Raw genomic sequence first — 20363 nt, 5'->3', positions numbered from 1 at the left:
AGGTTGTCCAGGCCTGAACTATATTATATTATCAGATTTATATATCATGTCTAAATATATAACAAGTTTTTTTTAAATTTGCTCCAGTTTACACAGATAAGCTTTCTGCACAGTTAATCACTGTACATGTAATGCATTCAGTATCTTATTACATAACAATAATAACTACACTATTATTGCTCTACTGACCTCCTCTGCTATCCCCAGGATCCGTTTCTAGTGTTAGGGACAAACCATCATATTCAGATTAGAAGTATCTAGTGGCCGGATCCACTACTTATCGCTTATCCAGATAAACACTTTGGTTTTTTTTAATATATTTTGTAGCAGTATTAATACACTTTTTAAATTCATTTTATTTTACAATTTCTTCAATAGGTTGGACCCTTTTCATGGCGGATCACATAGGAGAAGCGACAATTGATTTTGTGTTTATATTACAAACCTGTTTGTTTATTAAATGAATGAATGCAAAATTAAAAGTTACACTCACATATAATTCATTGAACACACTGGTAAACACACATGAACGCAACCTGGAGGCCTTTTTGTATTTTTTAGCTTTTTTTATTGCTATGAAAAGGAAAATGGGGGAAAGGAGAAGTAACGATGGCATCCTCCAGGTGGCGCTGTCAGATAAACTTGCAGCAGCAGGCAGTGGTCCAGTCTACGTTATTACACTGGCAGCGGCAGGTGTCGCGCCCCTGAAAGGTCTGTGATCTACAGCCCCTTGGACACGAGCAAGAAGAAGCAACATAATCTGCAAAATTGAAAAATATTAAATGTTATCCTGCTGAGTAAACCTCTGATTAGTTAACAAACTGCTTCTATATGGCAGACACTATATACAAGAGGAGAGCAATCATTGTATTATGAACTCAGCTTCTATATACGTGTTTGTATCTTTATAGTGATGTGGGGTATTAATAATTCAGTGATTACTTGACGGAGTTGTGGAGAGGCCTCAGGGAGCCAGAACAGCTGAGGGGACGATAGACTGCCCCTTGGTTTGCATCTATGGGTCATTGCTTTGACACAGCGATGAGTAGAGAAGGTAGAATAAATAGACCCCCAATTAGAATTTGTGGTTCGGAATTTGCCAATTGGGTTCAAAGATTGCTGTTCATGTTTGAGGCATGTTTTTTTTAAATAATATTTTTTAATGAGAAAAAAGTATTTTCATTTTTTTCTTTTTAAATGGAACCTCAAACACTACCAGGTTCAAGGATCGAGTTCAAGGTTTGAAGTTCGCAATAAAAAAACCTACCAAAATGTATCAGTTTTTTATTTTTTTTATCAGTGTTACCGTGACTGTGTTGAAGCCACAGACCCATTTTTTGTGTACCCAACTCTAACATGGTCAACACTGTATGACTTTCTTAAATTTAGGTACAGTTTTCTGTAATTGAATGAAAAATCAAGGGATCCCAGCAAACTTCTGAACTTTAGAACAGAACCGTCCGTCCAGATCGAGAACCAATATGCAGCCGATTCTAACATATACATTTTTAGTTTTACATTTTGCATTTCAGTTTCTCAGGTAGACTTGTAAAATTCATTGATCCTTGGAAAATGTATATGGAGAAGAGGCAATTACTAGTCCTCTAAGGATATTTATCATGTTTCACTATATCCATATCCATAAACAGATTCGTCTAAATGATGCCCTTACTGTACAATTAAAATGCAAAATCATACTCAGCTCTACTTCCGTTTAACTTCCACTACAATTATTCTTCAATACTGTTGGGGAGAGAATTTTACAGAACAAACAGGCAGTGGCTGCTAAGAACAAGCAATGCTGTCAATGCTGGTTACATAGTTATAGTTGAGGGGGATTTGGGGTTGTAGAATATGTTTTGGTCGCTATATGATGGCATAGGTGGCTTAGTGGTTAGCACTACTGCCTCCCAGCACTGGGGTCATGAGTTTGACTCCCAACCACGGCCTTGGCTGATTTCCTCCCACACTCCAAAAACATACTAGTAGGTTAATTGGCTGCTATTAAATTTGCCCTTAGTCTCTATTGTACTGTCTGTGTGTGTTAAGAAATTTAGACTGTAAGCTCCAATGGGGCAGGGACTGATGTGAGTGAGTTCTCTGTACAGCGCTGCGAAATTAGTGGTGCCATATAAATAGCTGCTGCTGATGATGATAGGGCTGTACAATATCCTGGACCGCTGCATGTGATAAACACAGTACATTATTTACTTTGTGTTCATTTTCACGGTGCAATAAATATATCCCCTTTTTTTTGCCATATAATGCATATCACAAATTTACTTTTTCACTATACTGAGCCCCCTGCATCCTGTATAACCTTTTTGCTGTACTTGGATGTATACTGCTATTGTAAACCGTACTTGGCTTGGATAATTTAACCTATCCCTGCTTTAGCAGCGACACTGTGAAAAAAGAGAACAAGTTGGCAGATTTAGACTTACATAAAAGGCAAAGCACATAACACTGACAAAGACCCAGCCAGGCTGAGTGGGTGGGAGGTGACCAAAATGTTTATATGGAGGAAGGATATACTGAAGGGGGAATGGGAAATGGAGTGTGATATTTATATGAAAGAGGAGCTGGGTTACATGTAGCAAAGAGAGTGAAAAGGTGAAGTGAACCAATAGACAGGTTATCAGTTCACTAGGAAGCAGGGCCATCACTAAGGCATGAGCATCTCTGAGGTTTCTCACCTGTTGGGCACTTGGCAGTGTTCCCATTTGATTGCATAGTCGTGCAGGTCAACTGTGGTATCTTACAACTTTCTCCAGGAGTAGAACCTCCTCCGCCTCCTCCATATCCTCCACCATTGTTAGAGCCACCTCCACCTCCTCCGTTGTTAGAGCCACCTCCACCTCCTCCGTTGTTAGAGCCACCTCCTCCTCCTCCGTGGTTAGAACCTTCTCCTCCTCCTCCTCCATAACCTCCAGGTGCTCCACCATTGCTCCCTGACCCCCAAGGGGGCTGTGAATCTTTAAAATCCCAAGAAAGTTACAGGTAACACAACTGCGTTCTACAAATAACATTCCAGACACCCAACACTTTTACATTGACATGGTATAATAAGGATGCCTCTGGGAAATAAATCAATGATCTAATATATTTCACTTTATGCTGCAGATAGAATAACTAAAGCCATACTAGCTCAGTAGAGTACCTTACTTTAAGACTCTCTGGGGGAGATTCAATCCAGCGTGCTGTGTCTCTGAACAGCCCACAGAGAAGAAATCTCCGCTCATTATTCCTCGTTCCCCATAGAGGTGCGCAGGAAATGAGGGGAGACTACTTACCGTAATCGGCAGCAATGTGCGAGGCGATGTCCGGAGGCCGCTAGCGTTGAATTAAATCTCCCCTCTGAATGTTCTCCATAATGCATACCTACATACTGTAGGACAGCACGGTGGCTTAGTGGTTAGCACGTCTGCCTCACAGCACTGGGGTCATGAGTTTGATTCCCAATCATGTGTTTGTATGTTCTCCCAGTGTTTGTGTGGGTTTCCTCCCGGTGCTCCGGTTTCCTTGCACACTCCAAAAACATACTGGTAGGTTAATTGGCTGCTATCAAAAGTGCTATCTTTGTGTGTGTGTGTGTGTGTGTGTATATTAGGGAATTTATACTGTAAGCCCCAATGGGGCAGGGACTGATGTGAGTGAGTTCTCTGTACAGCGTTGTGGAATTAGTGGCGCTATATAAATAGCTGCTGATACTGTACATTCTGAATGAGCTTTCTTTGATCTTGGAACGATCTTATTTTATAGAACTAGCGGATCTAACTATGTTTCATGATTATTCATTGTATTTTATGGGTATATTATTCCATATCAGTACACTATTGCTGTAATTAATTGTAAATTGTAAAAAAGCTAGCCTGTAATTCAATATGTTTTGTCTTTAATAAAATTACCATTTGAAGAAAATGACTTCAAAGCGCCAGGAATCGGCGGTTTTACGAAACCGCTGCAGAGTAAATATACCCCTAAGAGTCCGTCAATTGGACTGATCACTGGACTAATGGATCTGTGTCTATTATGACCATATGTGTCAGAGGCCAAATTGAACATGTCTGGTTGTTTTGAAGTCAGAATGGACAACCAAATCACAAGTCCCAAACAGTGTACACACTACAGTTGAAATACAGTTTTTAGCATCTGAATTAGCAGCGTTGTTGATTTCTGATAATATTATTATTTTAAGTTTTTCAATTAAAGCAGTAGGAGACGTGGCGGTATTGCATACATTGTACACTAGCCCACTTCTTGTCTACATCAGAAATACAGTGCAGAAAATAACATGAGGTCACAAAGGCATACTGCCTCACCCAGCCTAGTTATTGTGATCAGCCCCACCTCACCCTCAATGTACTGTGACCACCACCCCATTGGGTAAACCACCAAACTATTGAGTGCTGTTGTGTGTTTGTCTTCCCACTTTCAACATGCAACCCTTAGTGATATTTATGTTGTACTACTGGACATGTCTGATGTGGAAGACATTTCGGATGGTTCCATTGTTACATATTTACATCTACAGTTATCATGCTGTGACAGACTATCCACAGCTTGCACTGACATACAAAGAAGTCTACAGACTTTGGAAAGCCAAATGTCATGTAATGTGTACAGTACATGTGTTACTATTATTATGGAATATGTATAGCTTCCCAAGGATACCACTGTGGTGGGTTCACCCACTTGTGCCCCCAGCATTTCCTGAATTACAGCTGTCAGCAAGGCAGAGAGCTCTGAGCAGGAGATTCAATCTGTTCCGGGCTGGAGGCTTGTGATAAACGTGGCAGCTGATTGGACAGGAGTCATAGCCAAGCCAATCAGGTGACACGCTCACTAAACATCTCCCATCCTAGCGCTGGTAATCCCTAGGATGGATTCAGTCTTGCAGCGCAGACAGTTCCCTCCTCTGTGCATGAAGCAACAGGGTTCAGCACACAATTGGTGTGCTGGGGAGGACCTTTAGGAAAGTGCTACATTGGGGGACCTAGCTAAAGAAACAAATGTTGTAATGAGAAGTGTAATCCCCCAGTGATACCGTGGAAAACGCACAATCTGCCATGGACTACAACCATGCCATACTCAACAAATAATAGACTTACATATAAAATTTACATATTTTCCCTGCAATTTTCCAAATTAACACTACAACAGAATCCACACAAAACTGTGTGTTATCATCATAGATACCTGTGGTAGCTCTGTGGTTAGATTCATAATGAGATATTCATCCAACAGATGAAACCATTTCCAAAGTTCTACTGAATGTAAGAGCTAAATAAGGAGCTGTGCACTGTACATGTGAGATGCTGTGTGTACATACTCCATACTCTAGAACTGGACGTGCATGTGTGGCATTGACTGTATGTAGTGTTTTCACATGTCGGTGTAGTGTGTGTTGGAGGATGCCCCAGATACTTACATGACAATGCTATCAGCAGACTGCAGACCAAAAGGGTCAATGCTGCCATCTTTCTGCAAGAGAGTAGATACACTGTAAGTTACAGTCTGTAACACGCGTTCATACTCCTGTGTAACACGCGTTCATACTCCTGTGTAACACTCGTTCATACTCCTGTGTAACACTCGTTCATACTCCTGTGTAACACGCATTCATACTTCTGTGTAACAGGCATTCATACTCCTGTGTAACACGCGTTCATACTCCTGTGTAACACGCGTTCATACTTCTGTGTAACAGGCATTCATACTTCTGTATATAACACGCGTTCATACTCCTGTGTCCTGAACCCACCGCTCACCTCCACCATTCCTACCCACACACAGGTCTGCAGCGTTACTTCCTGTGAAGTTGTTAGCCCTTTTCTATTTCCAAATTGCTCATCTTAGGGAAACAGCCCTGAAGCCCCTCTGGTATCTGACTCTGTTCTTCCTGAAGACATGAAGGTCCATCCCATGCTCCTTTACTCCCCAGCTTATAGCTTATCCTTCTATGTTGGAACTAGATGTTTTCCTGTAACCTGAACTGCTACCCTTCTATGTTATCCCTACACAGCTATCATGTCTCCACCGTTATCTCTACACTGACTGACCCCCTGGATACTTCTTGTCCTGTAATCCCTCTGCCATGTATGTACTCTGTCTTCTACATTGCTCTGTACTGAACCCTTCATTATTGTTGTGCTACATCTCCACTGTTCTCTATGTACTGAACTGTCTGTTCCATCTGATCCCTTACTGGTTCTTAGACACATATTACATCGCTTCCTTTGCTTACCTCTCCTTGGAAGGTACAAACCCTGCAAGCACTGCAAGCTGTCCCTTTTTATATCATGTCAAACAATGAAATACCCACGCTACAGATTCCTCTCCCTGTGCCACCCTATAATTTACAATATAGGTGTGTACCCACTTGACTGATTTTGGGACACCGCCCATTAATAGCCTATGGAAATATTTTATATGCCATTAAATGTTCTTCCTCCTATGATTTGCAGGGTAAGCTAAATAAATTAGGCTCTTTCAAAATAAAGAATCCTTTGTACTAGTTAGTAAATAAAAAATTAAATGTAGGGCTGACATTTATCTCAGATGCAGCACCCATGGGTGATGTTATCATACTAACTGTCTGATGCCACATGCTATGGGTGATCAGAGGACTCATCAATGGATAAATACATTTTAGGCAATTGGTAAAGAGACACATGGGGCCTGAGTCATCTTCGAACGAAAGTCCATTTGTGTTCCGTATCTTACGTGAAATTGCACTGTGCTCGTCCCAGAACGGGACTTACGCCAGTGAACACAATTGTATGCAATTCATGTCTGAACAATTTTTATTTATACATATATTTTATATTAATAATTACAGTGCTAAGAGTTGTAAGTTACTTTTAAGAAATCTTTTTTTTTTGCATGTGTTCTGATGGGACTTTATATTGCACATATGCATTGTGCGGATCCTGTTCTGTTCGTCTGCATATACCAAGATCCGGTTGTATTTGGATATGGGCATACGGACGTACAAGTTACGTGCGTTTCTTTATACAGTGTGATAGGCCAGGGGGGATCCATCCACAACAACCCGGATCTATAGGAAGAAGTCAGAGGTATCAGCCAAGGAGTACCAGCAAGGGGGTACACTGGCAGCAACAGTTACCCAGAAGCAACGCGGTTCTGGATGCCGTTAAGGAGTCCAGTGATGACTGCTGTTAGAGGGCGCATTTGGAATAAAGAAATGGAATGGTGGCAGAGTAAGCCCAGCCGGTTCCTAGCAACAACAGGCAGGGTGGCATAGGCGGTCCATCCTGTCACACCCTCTTATTATCTTTCCTCTTACTTCCCTTATTTTCCACTTTCTATCTCTCTAGTTCTCTCTCTCTTTACCTCTCTCTCTCTTTAGCTCTCACTTTCCTGTCCATCTCCCACACTATTCTCCTCCTCTCGCCTCTTCTCTACTCTTTTAGAAGCTGCCTCCGCTTACTGGCTCAGAACTGCCGCGGTTCCTCCTGAAGGGCAGCCCTTCCTGTCTCCAGCTGCCCACCTCTTACTTGTTGCTCACAAATGTGTGGGAGGCGGCTCACTCCAGCAGACTGAGATGTGGGCGGGTACCAGACTGAGATGTGGGCGGGTCCCATAGCGTCACATGCTGTCAGCAATCTGCCTATTAGTTTTGTAAGCGGCTCACCGCTCGCTCCATTTATAATGGAATTAACTCTTTCTCTGCTGCATTCTTGTCACAGTTACTAATATCAATAGATAGATAGATAGATAGATAAACTTTGGCTAATAACCCTGTGCCTACCAATGAAGAGTGTCCCCGGTGACTGTAAGGTACTGCTCCCTACCAATGTGACACTTACCAGGTTAAATCACAGCCTTATTCCGTTGGCACCAGTACTTTTATATGAGTTAGTTTCATAGTACGATCCCTGAGGAAGCCAGCAGGGCGAAACGCGTTGGTTTGTACCCCTGAGATCAATTACACCACCATATGGGATATCACTTAATTTGTGGAATTCATTTCATCACCGCTACAATAACGGGACCCAGCCGCCGCATGCGCATGCGCTACACAACCCGGAAGCACAGAGACACTCGCTCGGCAGAAGGACTCTCTGAGTCCCCACGGAAACCAGCCAGGTACACATTGGAGTTTTACTAGGAACACGGCAACTGATTTGCAGCTGAGCTGTAACCCTAACAGGTACAAGGGTTAGTCCGTTTACCAGCTCCTATCTCTGGCGATTCCGATGGACATTTCTTTGCCCAGGATATCGAGCATAGACTTTCATTATCTTCTAACTTGTTTTGGACTGCCTTATTTTTAGCCTACAAGGATTGACAACGTTGACCATTTATACATTTACCCTGCAATTGTCTTATCACTGTTTGAGATTGCTGATACCCATAGACCATGTAATCTAACCATTTGGTTTATTTGTATGTCTTTTACGACTTATGTTCACATTTTGAGTTGCAACTCGTATTTATGGTATTAATAAATGGTCATTCATTTATTATTATGATGATGCTTTTCTACTCATAAGCGCCCAGGGAACCACCATTTGCATTGTTAAACAGGGTTGAGCCACCCTTTATCCTTTGAGTTTCCCCTTGTCCCCCTACCTGCCTTCCTATTCTTCATCCCCTTCCCGAGTGGCAGCTACTACACACCACTACATAGGGAGCGCTGATTCTACCCCATCCATTATGAGTTAGTTTCATACCTAATGAAATATCTATAGAAAATCATTTATTTGTTTCTAACAAATGTTCACCATGGACCTCTAACCTACATGCAGGTGCCAACTACAAACATACATCACACAGCATTCCCCGCGCCTCTCTCATGGTCCTACGACAAACATTATGCACCCCACCACCACCTTCCCACCTCCCCTTGAAACATGTTAGGTCCCCAAGCCTTTTACCCTTGTTTACTCTTCTCATTTTCCTCTTGTCACATAAGACCCTTGTCTTTCTCACATTGTCACATATTATATAATACAATGGGAGGGAGAATTGGATACATATGTGACAATGGGAGAATGTTGGAGGAGCATATGTGAAGAGGATAGTGGGGAGGTCATATGTGACATTTACATAGGACAGACCTGCTTATTGCATTGGATAATTATCCTTCACATCAGTCCCTGCCCCATTGGAGCTTACAGTCTAAATTCACTACTGCACACATACATACACACTAGAGTTAATTTAGTCCACAACCAATTAACCTACCAGTAGGATTTGGAGCGTGGAAGGAAAGTGGAGCACCCGGAGGAGACCCACGCAAACACCGGGGTAACATACAAACTCCCCACAGATAAGTCATTGCTGCCTCACAACGCTGGGGTCATGAGTTTGATTCCTGACCGGTGCCCTATCTGTGTGGAGTTTATATATTATTAACCTATATTTATAGGGAGCCACATGATGTCCGCAGCGCCGTACAGAGGGGGAGCAGCAAGACAGTACATGACATAACATATATCATGATCAACATTTATTTATATAGCATCAGCAGATTCCGTAGCTCTTTACAATTGGGAACAAACAGTAATAAAACAATACTAGGTAATACATAGATACATACATACATACATACGGAGAGGTAAGAGGGCCCTGCTCGCAAGCTTACAATCTATGGGAAAATGGTTTGATACACAAGGGTAAGCGGTACATCATATTGAATATTTGTCCTGCTAGAATGCAAAGGTTACAAAGTATTTAGTAGCCGTACGTTCAGTCACACAACTATGTTGGTCAGAGGGTTGTTGTCTTGTGTTAGCTGTGTAGAGGGTGGTAACAGGGTAACCTAGGAAGATTAAGAGGACGGTAGAGGAATATTATAAGCTTGTCTGAAAAGGTGGGTTTTCAGAGAACGTTTGAAGACTAGAGGAAGGTCAGTACAGTGGCCTAGTGGTTAGCACTTCTGCCTCACAGCACTGGGGTCATGAGTTCGATTCCCGACCATGGCCTTATCTGTGTGGAATTTGTATGTTCTCCCTGTGTTTGCGTGGGTTTCCTCCGGTTTCCTCCCACACTCCAAAAACATACTGGTAGGTTAATTGGCTGCTATCAAAATTTACTCTATTGTCTGTCTGTCTGTGTCTGTGTGTGAGTGTGTCTATATTAGGGAATTTAGACTGTAAACTCCAATGGGGCAGGGACTGATGTGAGTGAGTTCTCTGTACAGCGCTGCGGAATTAGTGGCGCTATATAAATAAATGATGATGATGATGATTGTGTGAGGGAGGGAATTCAACAATCTGGGTGCAGCCTAAAAAAAAGTCCTGTAACCAAGAATGGGAGAATAGAGATGCAGATCTTGTGCAGAACGTAGGTGTCTTGTTGGGAGAAATTTTGAGACAAGTGGGGATATGTATGTCGGTGCAATTTTGTTGATGGCCTTGTATGTTAGTAGAAGAATTTTATATTGGATTAGTTGAAAAACAGGCAACCAATGTAGAGACTGACAGAGTGGCTCAGCAGAGGAAGAACGATTTGCAAAGAAAATCAATCTAGCTGCTGCATGCAAAACAGATTGTAGGGCTCAAGCCTGATTTGGGGAAGACCAGTAACGAGGGAATTGCAATAGTAAATGTGGGAGATAATGAGTGCATGAATAAAAGTTTTTGCATGTGTGAGATATGACCATAGATGTATGCAGCAGGATGTAAATATAGAATTGATGTGGGGAACAAAGGCTAGTTGTATATATATATATAAATATATGGTACAGTATAAGTATACAGGTCGCTTCTCCCTGTAGTTAATATATAAGTGAATGATTCTATGCTAGGAGTTGCTACAAAAGTCATTAGTAGATAGTATCTTGACGTCACTTATCTCATAAGGTAAGACATGAATTGGACGAATTATAACTTTACATTTATATTGCAGAGTTATTTTGCAGGAGCAGAAGACTGGTAAGTGAATTTATGGATCTATTCTATATGGTTTCTTTAGTTTAGTTTAGTTTAGAATTAATGTAATGTTCCAAAGACATTCACATAGTTACCAGGATCAGACCCAGGTATAAAAGTTTTGTTCCTAAAATGATTTTATTGTTTATCTTATTATTATTATATGCTTATTGTTTGGACTATGTACATAATCTGAAATTATGTAGATTAAAAATGCTGTATATTGCAGTTGTACTTTGTTTGACTTGCTATCATATAGTCATCTGAGTTCTCTTTATAACAAAGTATCAATACAGGTCAGAGTAAAAGACCCATCTTGCTTTTTATACAGAATGGCCAACACATTGATGTGACACAATACAGAATCTTAAACAAAACAAAACAAGGGATGGGTCAGAAGCTGCACCATGATTAGTTTCATATGATAGCGTATATTGCTATGGTTATTTTTAGTAAACTTAAATGGGTCGTCTACTGTTATACATTTGAGCGCACTGCTGACCATTCATAGCACTTCAATACAGCTCTGTTAACTGACTGTGCTAATCTGACCCCTCACTTGGCTATATATTGTACAGCCCAAATGACCAGCATATAATACATCCACCATTGTTCAATATATCCAGCTCCCATAGTCCAATTTATCTCATGTACAGTATATAATGTATGTCACTTCTACCTCTGCCATCATTGTGAAACCATTAAATTCCATTCACTTACGTTCCCCATACCGCTGCTTCTAAATTTCCATTTTGACCACTGTGTGTGTGTGCCTGTATGTATATATATATATATATATATATACACAAGTTAACCCGTGCATGATACTCATGCATTCTAGTCAAATCAAGCTACTTAAGGTGTTAAAAAGGTTCTTGTCATGCATTTGGGCCATAGCCCAGGCCTCCTCAGGGGAAGAGCGTTACTTCCCGACGTAAGAGCCCTTTTTTAATGTGGTTTTGTCCACATGTCACCACCTCATCATTCTTCTCCATCACCTCATCCTTCATTTTCATCGCCACATCTATACAGATGTCTATCCAGACACAGGGATCTCTCTCAGCGGTCCTGAGTATCACACTCCTCTCACTCTGTCACCCCCGGCAACCACCAACCACTCCCCACTGTCACCCCCGGTAACCACCAACCACTCCCCACTGTCATCCCGGCAACCACCAACCACTCCCAACTGTCACTTCTCCTTCAAGAAATATATATATATTTTTTTTAAATCTTTATAAACACTTTTAACAATTAGCAAATTAAATTAACAAATTAAAAACATCTTAGTATACCAAATTTCAGCCCTTTCTGAATTTTTTTTCCCACACACACTAAGAATTTAGTAGGTCAGTGTATAACTCCGCCCAGCAGGTGGCGCTGCAGCTTGGTTTTATTTTTTCCACCCACACACACAGACAGACTAACACACGCCACTAAGCATTTATATTATAGATATATATGGATATATATAGATATGTATATATTTAAGTTCTTTATATAGCAACTACATATTACACAGCGATTTACGGGGAATATTTAATCATTTACATCAGTACCTGTCCCAGTGGAGCTTACAATCTATATTTCCTACCACACTGTTACAAAAACTCACTAGGGATAATTTTGTCAGAATACAACTATATACCCACAGCTGTACCCGGATCACCAGCAAGAGATGGCATAGTAACAGAGGTAGCAGCCTTCTTGTTTCTCCATTTCCTTATTACTAAGGAAGTACCAGCACCACCTGTCAGAAGGTCGAACGGTCTGCTCAGAAAAGTTAAATTTCAGTACTGAATATTTGCACTCTATCTTTAGAGGGTATTCACCTTCAGGTGACTTTAACTTATTATTTACATATCCTTGTATAAAACTGCTCCCTTGGATACAGTTTGTCCAATCAGCAACTTTCTGCCATATCCTTCAGCAATATAGAGCTCTAATTACTGTTTAAAAATGACAGAAGAAAGATAAAGGAATGCATTTAGCTAATGAAGGAAAGCATGTGCAAGCCACTAATTTAAAGTTGCATGAAGGTGCGGCCCCCTCCAATGGGGTTCAGGTATGACTACGCACATATAGACCTATGCGGAAAAATCATTTGTTTACCTGTTGCAGATAACTCTGGTACATAATGCAGAAGAGCTCAGCAGCAGAGTCTCAGACAGAAGCACAATCTAATGGTAAGTGCAAAACAGCTCAACTCACAATAAAAGGTGATATATGTGTTTTATGTTACTGAAATCCATGTTGTAATACACAATGCATCCTATAAATAACAAGTCACAATAGATTTAACACATTAACTACAGACATCTCCCTCTCAAGGATTTGTACCATCATGCCACCCTCATTACTGCTGCACAATGACGCAAAGGGAGGTCCAAATATTAGACAAGTATAAATTGGACCTATAAAATCATGCTCATATTAGTAAGCCACTCCTACATGATTTGGCCACACCCATTGTTCCTTTGCCTTGTGCGGCTATAATAGCCTGAACCGCTTAACTTTGTTTGCCGGCAAGGCCAAAACTAGCCATCCCTCATCGGAGACGTACCTACAAAACCAACAGTGGGATGCTGAAAGACAAAGTACAAGTTACAGAAATCATTTGTTTAAGCATATTATTATTAAGGGTGTGCACCGGCCACTTTTGGTGTTTTGGGTTCTGATTAGCTTGAGGTTTTGGGTTCTGATTTATTTTGCCAAAACACCCCACGAAAGGTTTTGGTTCTGATTTTGGGTTCTGATTTTTTTTTAAAAAAGCATAAAAAGTGCTAAAATCCATATTTTGGTTTTTTTTTTTTCACTCCTACACTATTATTAACCTCAATAACATTAATTTCCACTAATTTCCAGTCTATTCTGAACACCTCACACCTCACAATATTGTTTTTAGTCCAAAAGGTTGCACCGAGGTAGCTGGATGTCTAAGCTAAGCTACACAAGTGGGCGGCACAAACACGTGGCCCATCGTAGGTGGCTGTGAAGGCTTGAATGGCCATTAGCTGCTCCTCCATCCTCTGCAGCATATAGAGGGTGGAGTTCAAGCGCGTCACTACCTCTTGTTTTAGTTGATGGCAGGGCAGGTTCATGCTTTTTTGATGTAGCAGGAACAGTGAACGTAGTTTAATATCTGATACTAATCTTTCTGCCCTGCAGGAACAGTGAACGTACTTTAATATCTGATACTAATATTTCTGCACTGCAGGAACAGTGAACATAGTTTAATATCTGATACTAATATTTCTGGGCTGCCTATTGAAGTGGAATCTCGACGGGATTTGGTACCGGGGACACAATACCTCCATCAACGGTCTAAATTCCACTGCACAGATAGCGGACACCGGACGCACGTCTAACACCAACATAGCTGTTACGGCCGCAGTTATCCGCTTTGCCATAGGATGACTATATAGGAGTGGCACTGCAGTGGCAGACAGGATGGCAGTTTGAAAAACTAGGCAACAAAGAGCACATAATGCCAAAAAAAGAGTTGCAAGATGGAATTGTCCTTGGGCCCTCCCACCCACCCTGATGTTGTTGAAATAGGACATGCGCACTTTAACAAACCAATCATTTCAGCGAAAGGGCCTACCAAACTGTGGCTGAAATGATTGGTTTGTTTGGACCCCCCCAAAACGAGCTGGCAAAGAAAAAAAGAGGTGCAAGATGGAATTGTCCTTGGGCCCTCCCACCCACCCTTATGTTGTTGAAATAGGACATGCACACTTTAACAAACCAATCATTTCAGTGACAGGGCCTACCAAACTGTGGCTGAAATGATTGGTTTGTTTGGGCCCCCACACCAAAAAAGCAATTCATCTCTCCCTGTACAAACTAAACTGGCTCTACTGAGGCAAGATGTCGTCCTCATCCTCATCCTCTGATTCCTCGCCCCCTTCAGTGTGTACTTCCTCATCCTCACACATTATCAATTCGTCCCCGCTGGACTCCACAACCACAGGTCCCTCTGTAGTCTCTGGAGGCCAGTGCTGTTCTTGATTGAAGAATTGATAATTCATTTTTATGAACATCATTTTTTCAACGATTTGCGGAAGCAACCTCCTTCGCCGCTCACTGACCAGGTTCCCCACTGCACTAAAAACACTTTCTGAGTACACACTGGAGGGGGGACAACTCAGGTAAAATATAGCCAGTTTGTACAGGGGCTTCCAAAACTGCCTTTTTTTTCCTGCCAGTAAAAATAAGGACTGCAATGGTTGGCAGGTCCTTCAGTCCGGACCAGATGTTCTCAGCATCCCCGCCAGCGGGTCTTTTAGGAAAACTGAGCTTTTTCCTCGCAGCCACAGGTGTTGAAGAAAATGAAGGGGGAGCTGTTGGCATGTCACGGTCCTCTGAAGAGGACAATCTCCTGACCAGGTCTTTGCAGCGCTGTAGACTTGTGTCCACTGGAAACAGAGACACAACATACGCTTTAAACCGAGGATCCAGCACGGTGGCCAGAAAGTATTCCTCTGACTTTAAAAGAGTGACCATCCTCAGATCCTGGCAAAGGGTACGAAGGGCTTCATCCACAAGAGCTACATGCTTTGTTGAATCGCAATGCTTTACCAGCTCCTCCCTCACTTTCTCCAGCTGCTTCTGCAACAGCCTGATCAGGGGAATCACCTGACTCAAGCTGGCAGTGTCGGAACTGACTTCTCGTGTGGCAAGTTCAAACGGCTGGAGAACCTTGCACAACACGGAAATCAGTCTCCACGGCGCTTGACTCAGGCGCATCCCCACTCCTTTTCCTATGTCGTAGGTGGCTGTGTAGGATTGAATGGCATTTTGCTGCTCCTCCATCCTCTGCAGCATATAGAGGGTGGAGTTCCAGCGCGTCACAACCTCGTTTGAGGTGATGGCAGGGCAGGTTCAGCCTTTTTTGATGTTGCTCGAGTCTGCGGTAGGCACTGGCAGAATGCCGAAAGTGTCCAGCAATTTTGCGCGCCACCGCAAGCATCTCCTGCACACCCCTGTCACTCTTCAGGTAATGCTGCACCACCAAATTAACGGTGTGTGCAAAACATGGGACGTGCTGGAAATTGCCCATATGTAATGCCCGCACAATGTTACTGGCGTTGTCCGACACCACAAATCCCCAGGAGAGTCTAAGTGGGGTAAGCCACTGCGAGATTATTTCCCTCAGTTTCTCTTAGAGGTTGTCAGCGTTGTGCCTCTTATAAAAACAGGTGATACACAACGTTGCCTCCCTTGGAACGAGCAGCCGTTGTGGAGATGCTGCTACTGATGCAGCTGCTGCTGCTGCGAAAGGCGATGCATCTACCCAGTGGGCTGTCACAGTCATATAGTCCTTCGTTTGCCCTGAACCACTTGTCCACATGTCCGTGGTTAAGTGGACAGTGGGTACAACTGCATTTTTCAGAGCACTGAGGACACTTGTTCGTACTTCTTTGTACATCTCTGTAAATCTAGACGGGATTTGGTACCGGGGACACAATACCTCCATCAACCGTCTAAATCCCACTCCACTGATGGCGGACACCGGACGCACGTCTAACACCAACATAGCTGTTACAGCCGCAGTTATCCGCTTTGCAATAGGGTGACTACTGTTGTACTTTGTGATCATGGCAAACGACTGTTGGACGGTCAACTGTTTGGTGAAAGACCTAGCGTTCTTACGACTTCCCCTCTGGGAAGATGACCGACTACCAGCAGCAACAGCAGCAGCGGCAGTAGTAGGCGTACCGCTGCAGGATTCCCCGGAAGAATCCCGGGTTGAAGAGGACTCAGTCATGCCGGTGACATGGCCTGCAGGACTATATCTGATGGAGATCGTGGAGGAAGTTGACGAGGAGGGTGTTGGTGGTGTGTATACAACAGGACCAAGGGATTTAGGTGTCCCTGGACTGCTGTCGGTCCTAGCCACAGGTCCTGAACTAAACACTGAATTATGAAGGTTCTTCAGGTGACGTATAAGGGAGGATTTCCCTAGGTGGCCAAGATCCTTACCCCTGCTTATTTGAGCTTTACATAAGGTACATATGGCCATACATTTGTTGTCCGGATTGGGATAGAAATAACTCCAAACCGAAGAGGTGGATTTTTTGGTATTCTGCCCTGGCATGATGATGGGCTTTTTCATCCCATGGACAACTGTTCCCCCCCCCCTGGTGCCTCATTTAAGATAACCACATCAGCCTCGTCAAGTTCCTCCTCAGCGCCAGCTACATCAATATCCTCCTCCCGATGTACCACATTGATACCTTCCTTAGCCAAATCTGTAACTGGACTGTGGGTGATCCTTCCAACATATGCAGAGGACGTGCTGCAAATGGTGGAAGGAGCCACCTCTTCCCGTACAGTGATGGGAAGGTCAGGCTTCGCAACCACCAACACCTTTGGACTCGCCTTGGGGATTTGTGATGCCATCTCTTTAGAAGGCAGAGTTGTTTGCTGTGTTGTTGATGACAGGTTAACTCTCTTAAATTTTTTAGAGGGGTGGGGAGGAGGAGGGCTTAGATCCTTGGGTGAAGCTGAACCACTAGTCATGAACACGGGCCAGGGCCTAAGCCGTTCCTTGCCACTCCGTGTCGTAAATGGCATATTGGCAAGTTTACGTTTCTCCTCAGATGATTTGAATTTTCTTTTTTTACTAAATTTAGTGAACTTTGGCTTTTTGGATTTTACATGCCCTCTACTAGGAGATTGGGCATCGCCCTTGGCAGACGACGTTGATGGCATTTCATTGTCTATGTCATGACTAGTGGCAGCAGCTTCAGCATTAGGAGGAAGTGGTTCTTGATCTTTCCCTACTTTATCCTCCAAATTTTGGTACTCCATTATATGCAGCACAAGAGAGCGTACCCCTAAACCACACACACTCGGCAAAGCCTTTACAAATTATCTGCGGCACGGGAGAGTACCACTGGACTGGAGTTATACAGCAGTACCTATTTTTTGGTACAGCAGCAACAGTGAACGTAGTTTGAAATAGCAGTACCTATTTTTTGGTACAGCAGCAACAGTGAACGTAGTTTGAAATAGCAGTACCTAATTTTTGGTACAGCAGCAACAGTGAACGTAGTTTGAAATAGCAGTACCTATTTTTTGGTGCAACAGTGAACGTATTTTTATATATTGCAGTACTAATATTTCTTGACTGCAGGAACAGTGAACCTATTCATATATTGCAGTAGAAATTTTTATAGACTTTTTTTATATATTTTTTTTTTTTTCATTATTTTTGTATATTTTTTTTATAATTTTTTTTTTTATTTATTTTTTTACTTTTTAATAATTTTTAAATAACAATGGCCTTAGCAGAACAGAGCACAGGACACAGCACCATTGGAATCAGCAGGACAGAGCACTGGAGAAAGTACTACTGGACTCAGCAGGACAGAGCACTGGACAAAGCACCACTTGACTAAACTGATCAGCAGGACAGAGCACAGGCTCGGATAGCGAAATCCGAGCCCGCTCATCTTTAATTATTATGTCACTGGTGTATTATCACAGCAATTTTGGTACAAAGAAATAGTACTCAGCTTTTTATTGCTTCCTTTGATCTTAAGCAGTTTCACAAAAGAATGGCCCTCCAGGAATTTTCATGTATTGAGTATTTAGGCAGTAATAAATCATTTGAACAACGAAAAAGAAAGAGTGGTAGGTTAAGTGTTTATGCATGAATTTATTAAAACAAGATAAAAGTATATATATAATAGACACTGAAGTGTCTATCGAAATGGTGACCAACACCTCAGATAATAATTAAAACACATAAAAAACAGGTAAGTTCTTATGAACACATAACTCGCTATTCAAAGAAATAATGATCCTTTGATGCACAGTTCTGATTGTTGCTAAACAAACATTGTTACGATGTTACGATCCTGGGCTCATCAAATAGATTATCACAACTGTGTGTGAAAGTGTTTGTAATAAAAAGCAATATATTGCAAAAACAACAGGAGTAAGTAATCCGGATCGTTTAGTATACTGAACTCATACTCCAGCCTGTGGAGAAAAGAAGCAAACAACCGTCCTAAGATCCAGCTCGTCAGCAGGATATCCGGACTGGAATCAAAGTTACAGCTTATCACAGCTGTGTGTGAAGATATTAATGATGTAGTCTAGTAGATGCGACCGTCCATCCTAAGATCCAGCCCGTTGGCAATTCCTTGGAACTAGAGTCATGTTACGTTCTGGATGCACTCTGGGGCATCTGGAAAAACGATTGTCCAGAGAAGGAAAGGTGAGCGCTACCATCAGTCCTGTGTCATCCCAACAATAAAGCATCCTGAGACCATACATTTGTGGGATTGCTTCTCAGCCAATGGAGTGGACTAACTCACAATTTTGCCTAAGAAAACAGCCATGAATAAAGAATGATACCAATACATCCTCCAAGAGCAACTTCTCCCAACCATCCAAGAACAGTTTGGTGATGAACAATGCCTTTTCCAGCATGATGGAGCACCTTGCCATAAGGCAAAAGTGATAACTAAGTGGCTCAGGGATCAAAACATCAACATTTTGGGTCCATGGGCGGGAAACTCCCCAGACCTTAATCCCATTGAGAACTTGTGGTCAGTCCTCAAGAGGCGGGTGGACAAACAAAAACCCACAAATTCTGACAAACTCCAAGCATTGATTACACAAGAATGGGCGGCTATCAGTCAGTATGTGGCCCAGAAGTTGATTGACAGCATGCCAGGGCGAATTGCAGAGGTCTTCAAAAAGAAGGGTCAACTCTGCAAATATTGACTCTTTGCATAAACTAATGTAATTGACAATAAAAGCCTTTGACACTTGAAATGCTTGTAATTTTACTTCAGTATACCATAGCAACAGCTGACAAAAAGGTCTAAAAACACTGAAGCAGCAAACTTTGTGAAAACCAATACTTGTGTCATTCTCAAAATGTTTGGCCATGACTGCAAAGGAAAGTAACTATAGGAAGAATCATGGAAAACTGTATTCTTTAGACATGAAGGGGTTTTATAATGTTTTTTGAATGTTAGAATTAAAATATTGTGTTACAATTAGGGGCATATTCAATTGTCTGCGGGATTGCCGAAAATCCCGCAGACCGCGCAGGATTACCGTCAATACGGTAATTTACCGTATTAACGGTAATCTTTTTTGAGAGCTTGAACTTTGGGACAATTGAATATGCCACTTAGGGGGGTATTCAATTGTTGCCGTTAACGCGCTAAAACAAAAAAAAATGAGCGCTCTAAAAATATTAGCGTTAATACGGTAATATGCGCATAAATACCATTAATACGGTAGTTTACTCGCTGAATTTCATCTCGCAGCTCAGGGAGTAATTACCGTATTAACGCTAATATTTTTAGAGCACTCGTTTTTTTTTGTTTTAGCGCGTTAACGGCAACAATTGAATACCCCCCTAAGAGTGTTAAAATATAACATTTTTTTCTCTCTCCGCAGGCACAGAACGCGTCTAACAGACATTAGTTTACA

At 42.1% G+C, this 20363-nt stretch overlaps 1 protein-coding gene across 1 annotated transcript; it reads right to left on the bottom strand.

Annotated features, from left to right (window-relative positions):
• Positions 1–424: 424 nt before the first annotated feature.
• RETN (resistin) lies at positions 425–7514 on the bottom strand. The gene is made up of 4 exons (XM_075206987.1): positions 7454–7514; positions 5432–5484; positions 2697–2975; positions 425–760 (listed from the first exon to the last, which is right to left on the bottom strand). The coding sequence occupies exons 2-4, from the start codon at positions 5478–5480 to the stop codon at positions 633–635; spliced, it is 456 nt and encodes a 151-aa protein (XP_075063088.1). The 5' UTR covers positions 5481–5484; positions 7454–7514; the 3' UTR covers positions 425–632.
• Positions 7515–20363: the final 12849 nt, after the last annotated feature.

The sequence above is a fragment of the Mixophyes fleayi genome, chromosome 4, assembly GCF_038048845.1.
Source record: "Mixophyes fleayi isolate aMixFle1 chromosome 4, aMixFle1.hap1, whole genome shotgun sequence".
NCBI lineage: Eukaryota > Metazoa > Chordata > Amphibia > Anura > Limnodynastidae > Mixophyes > Mixophyes fleayi.
The sequence above is the reverse complement of the archived record's forward strand: the minus strand, read 5'-3'. Positions and strand labels throughout refer to the sequence as shown.

Excerpts from the sequence above, each read along its gene's own strand:
- RETN (XM_075206987.1), bottom strand. The coding sequence starts at position 5,480 with ATGGCAGCATTGACCCTTTTGGTCTGCAGTCTGCTGATAGCATTGTCA. Across the intron at positions 2,976-5,431 it reads TCTGCTGATAGCATTGTCAT|ATTCACAGCCCCCTTGGGGG; the intron begins GTAAGTATCTGG and ends GGGATTTTAAAG. Across the intron at positions 761-2,696 it reads CACTGCCAAGTGCCCAACAG|ATTATGTTGCTTCTTCTTGC; the intron begins GTGAGAAACCTC and ends TCAATTTTGCAG.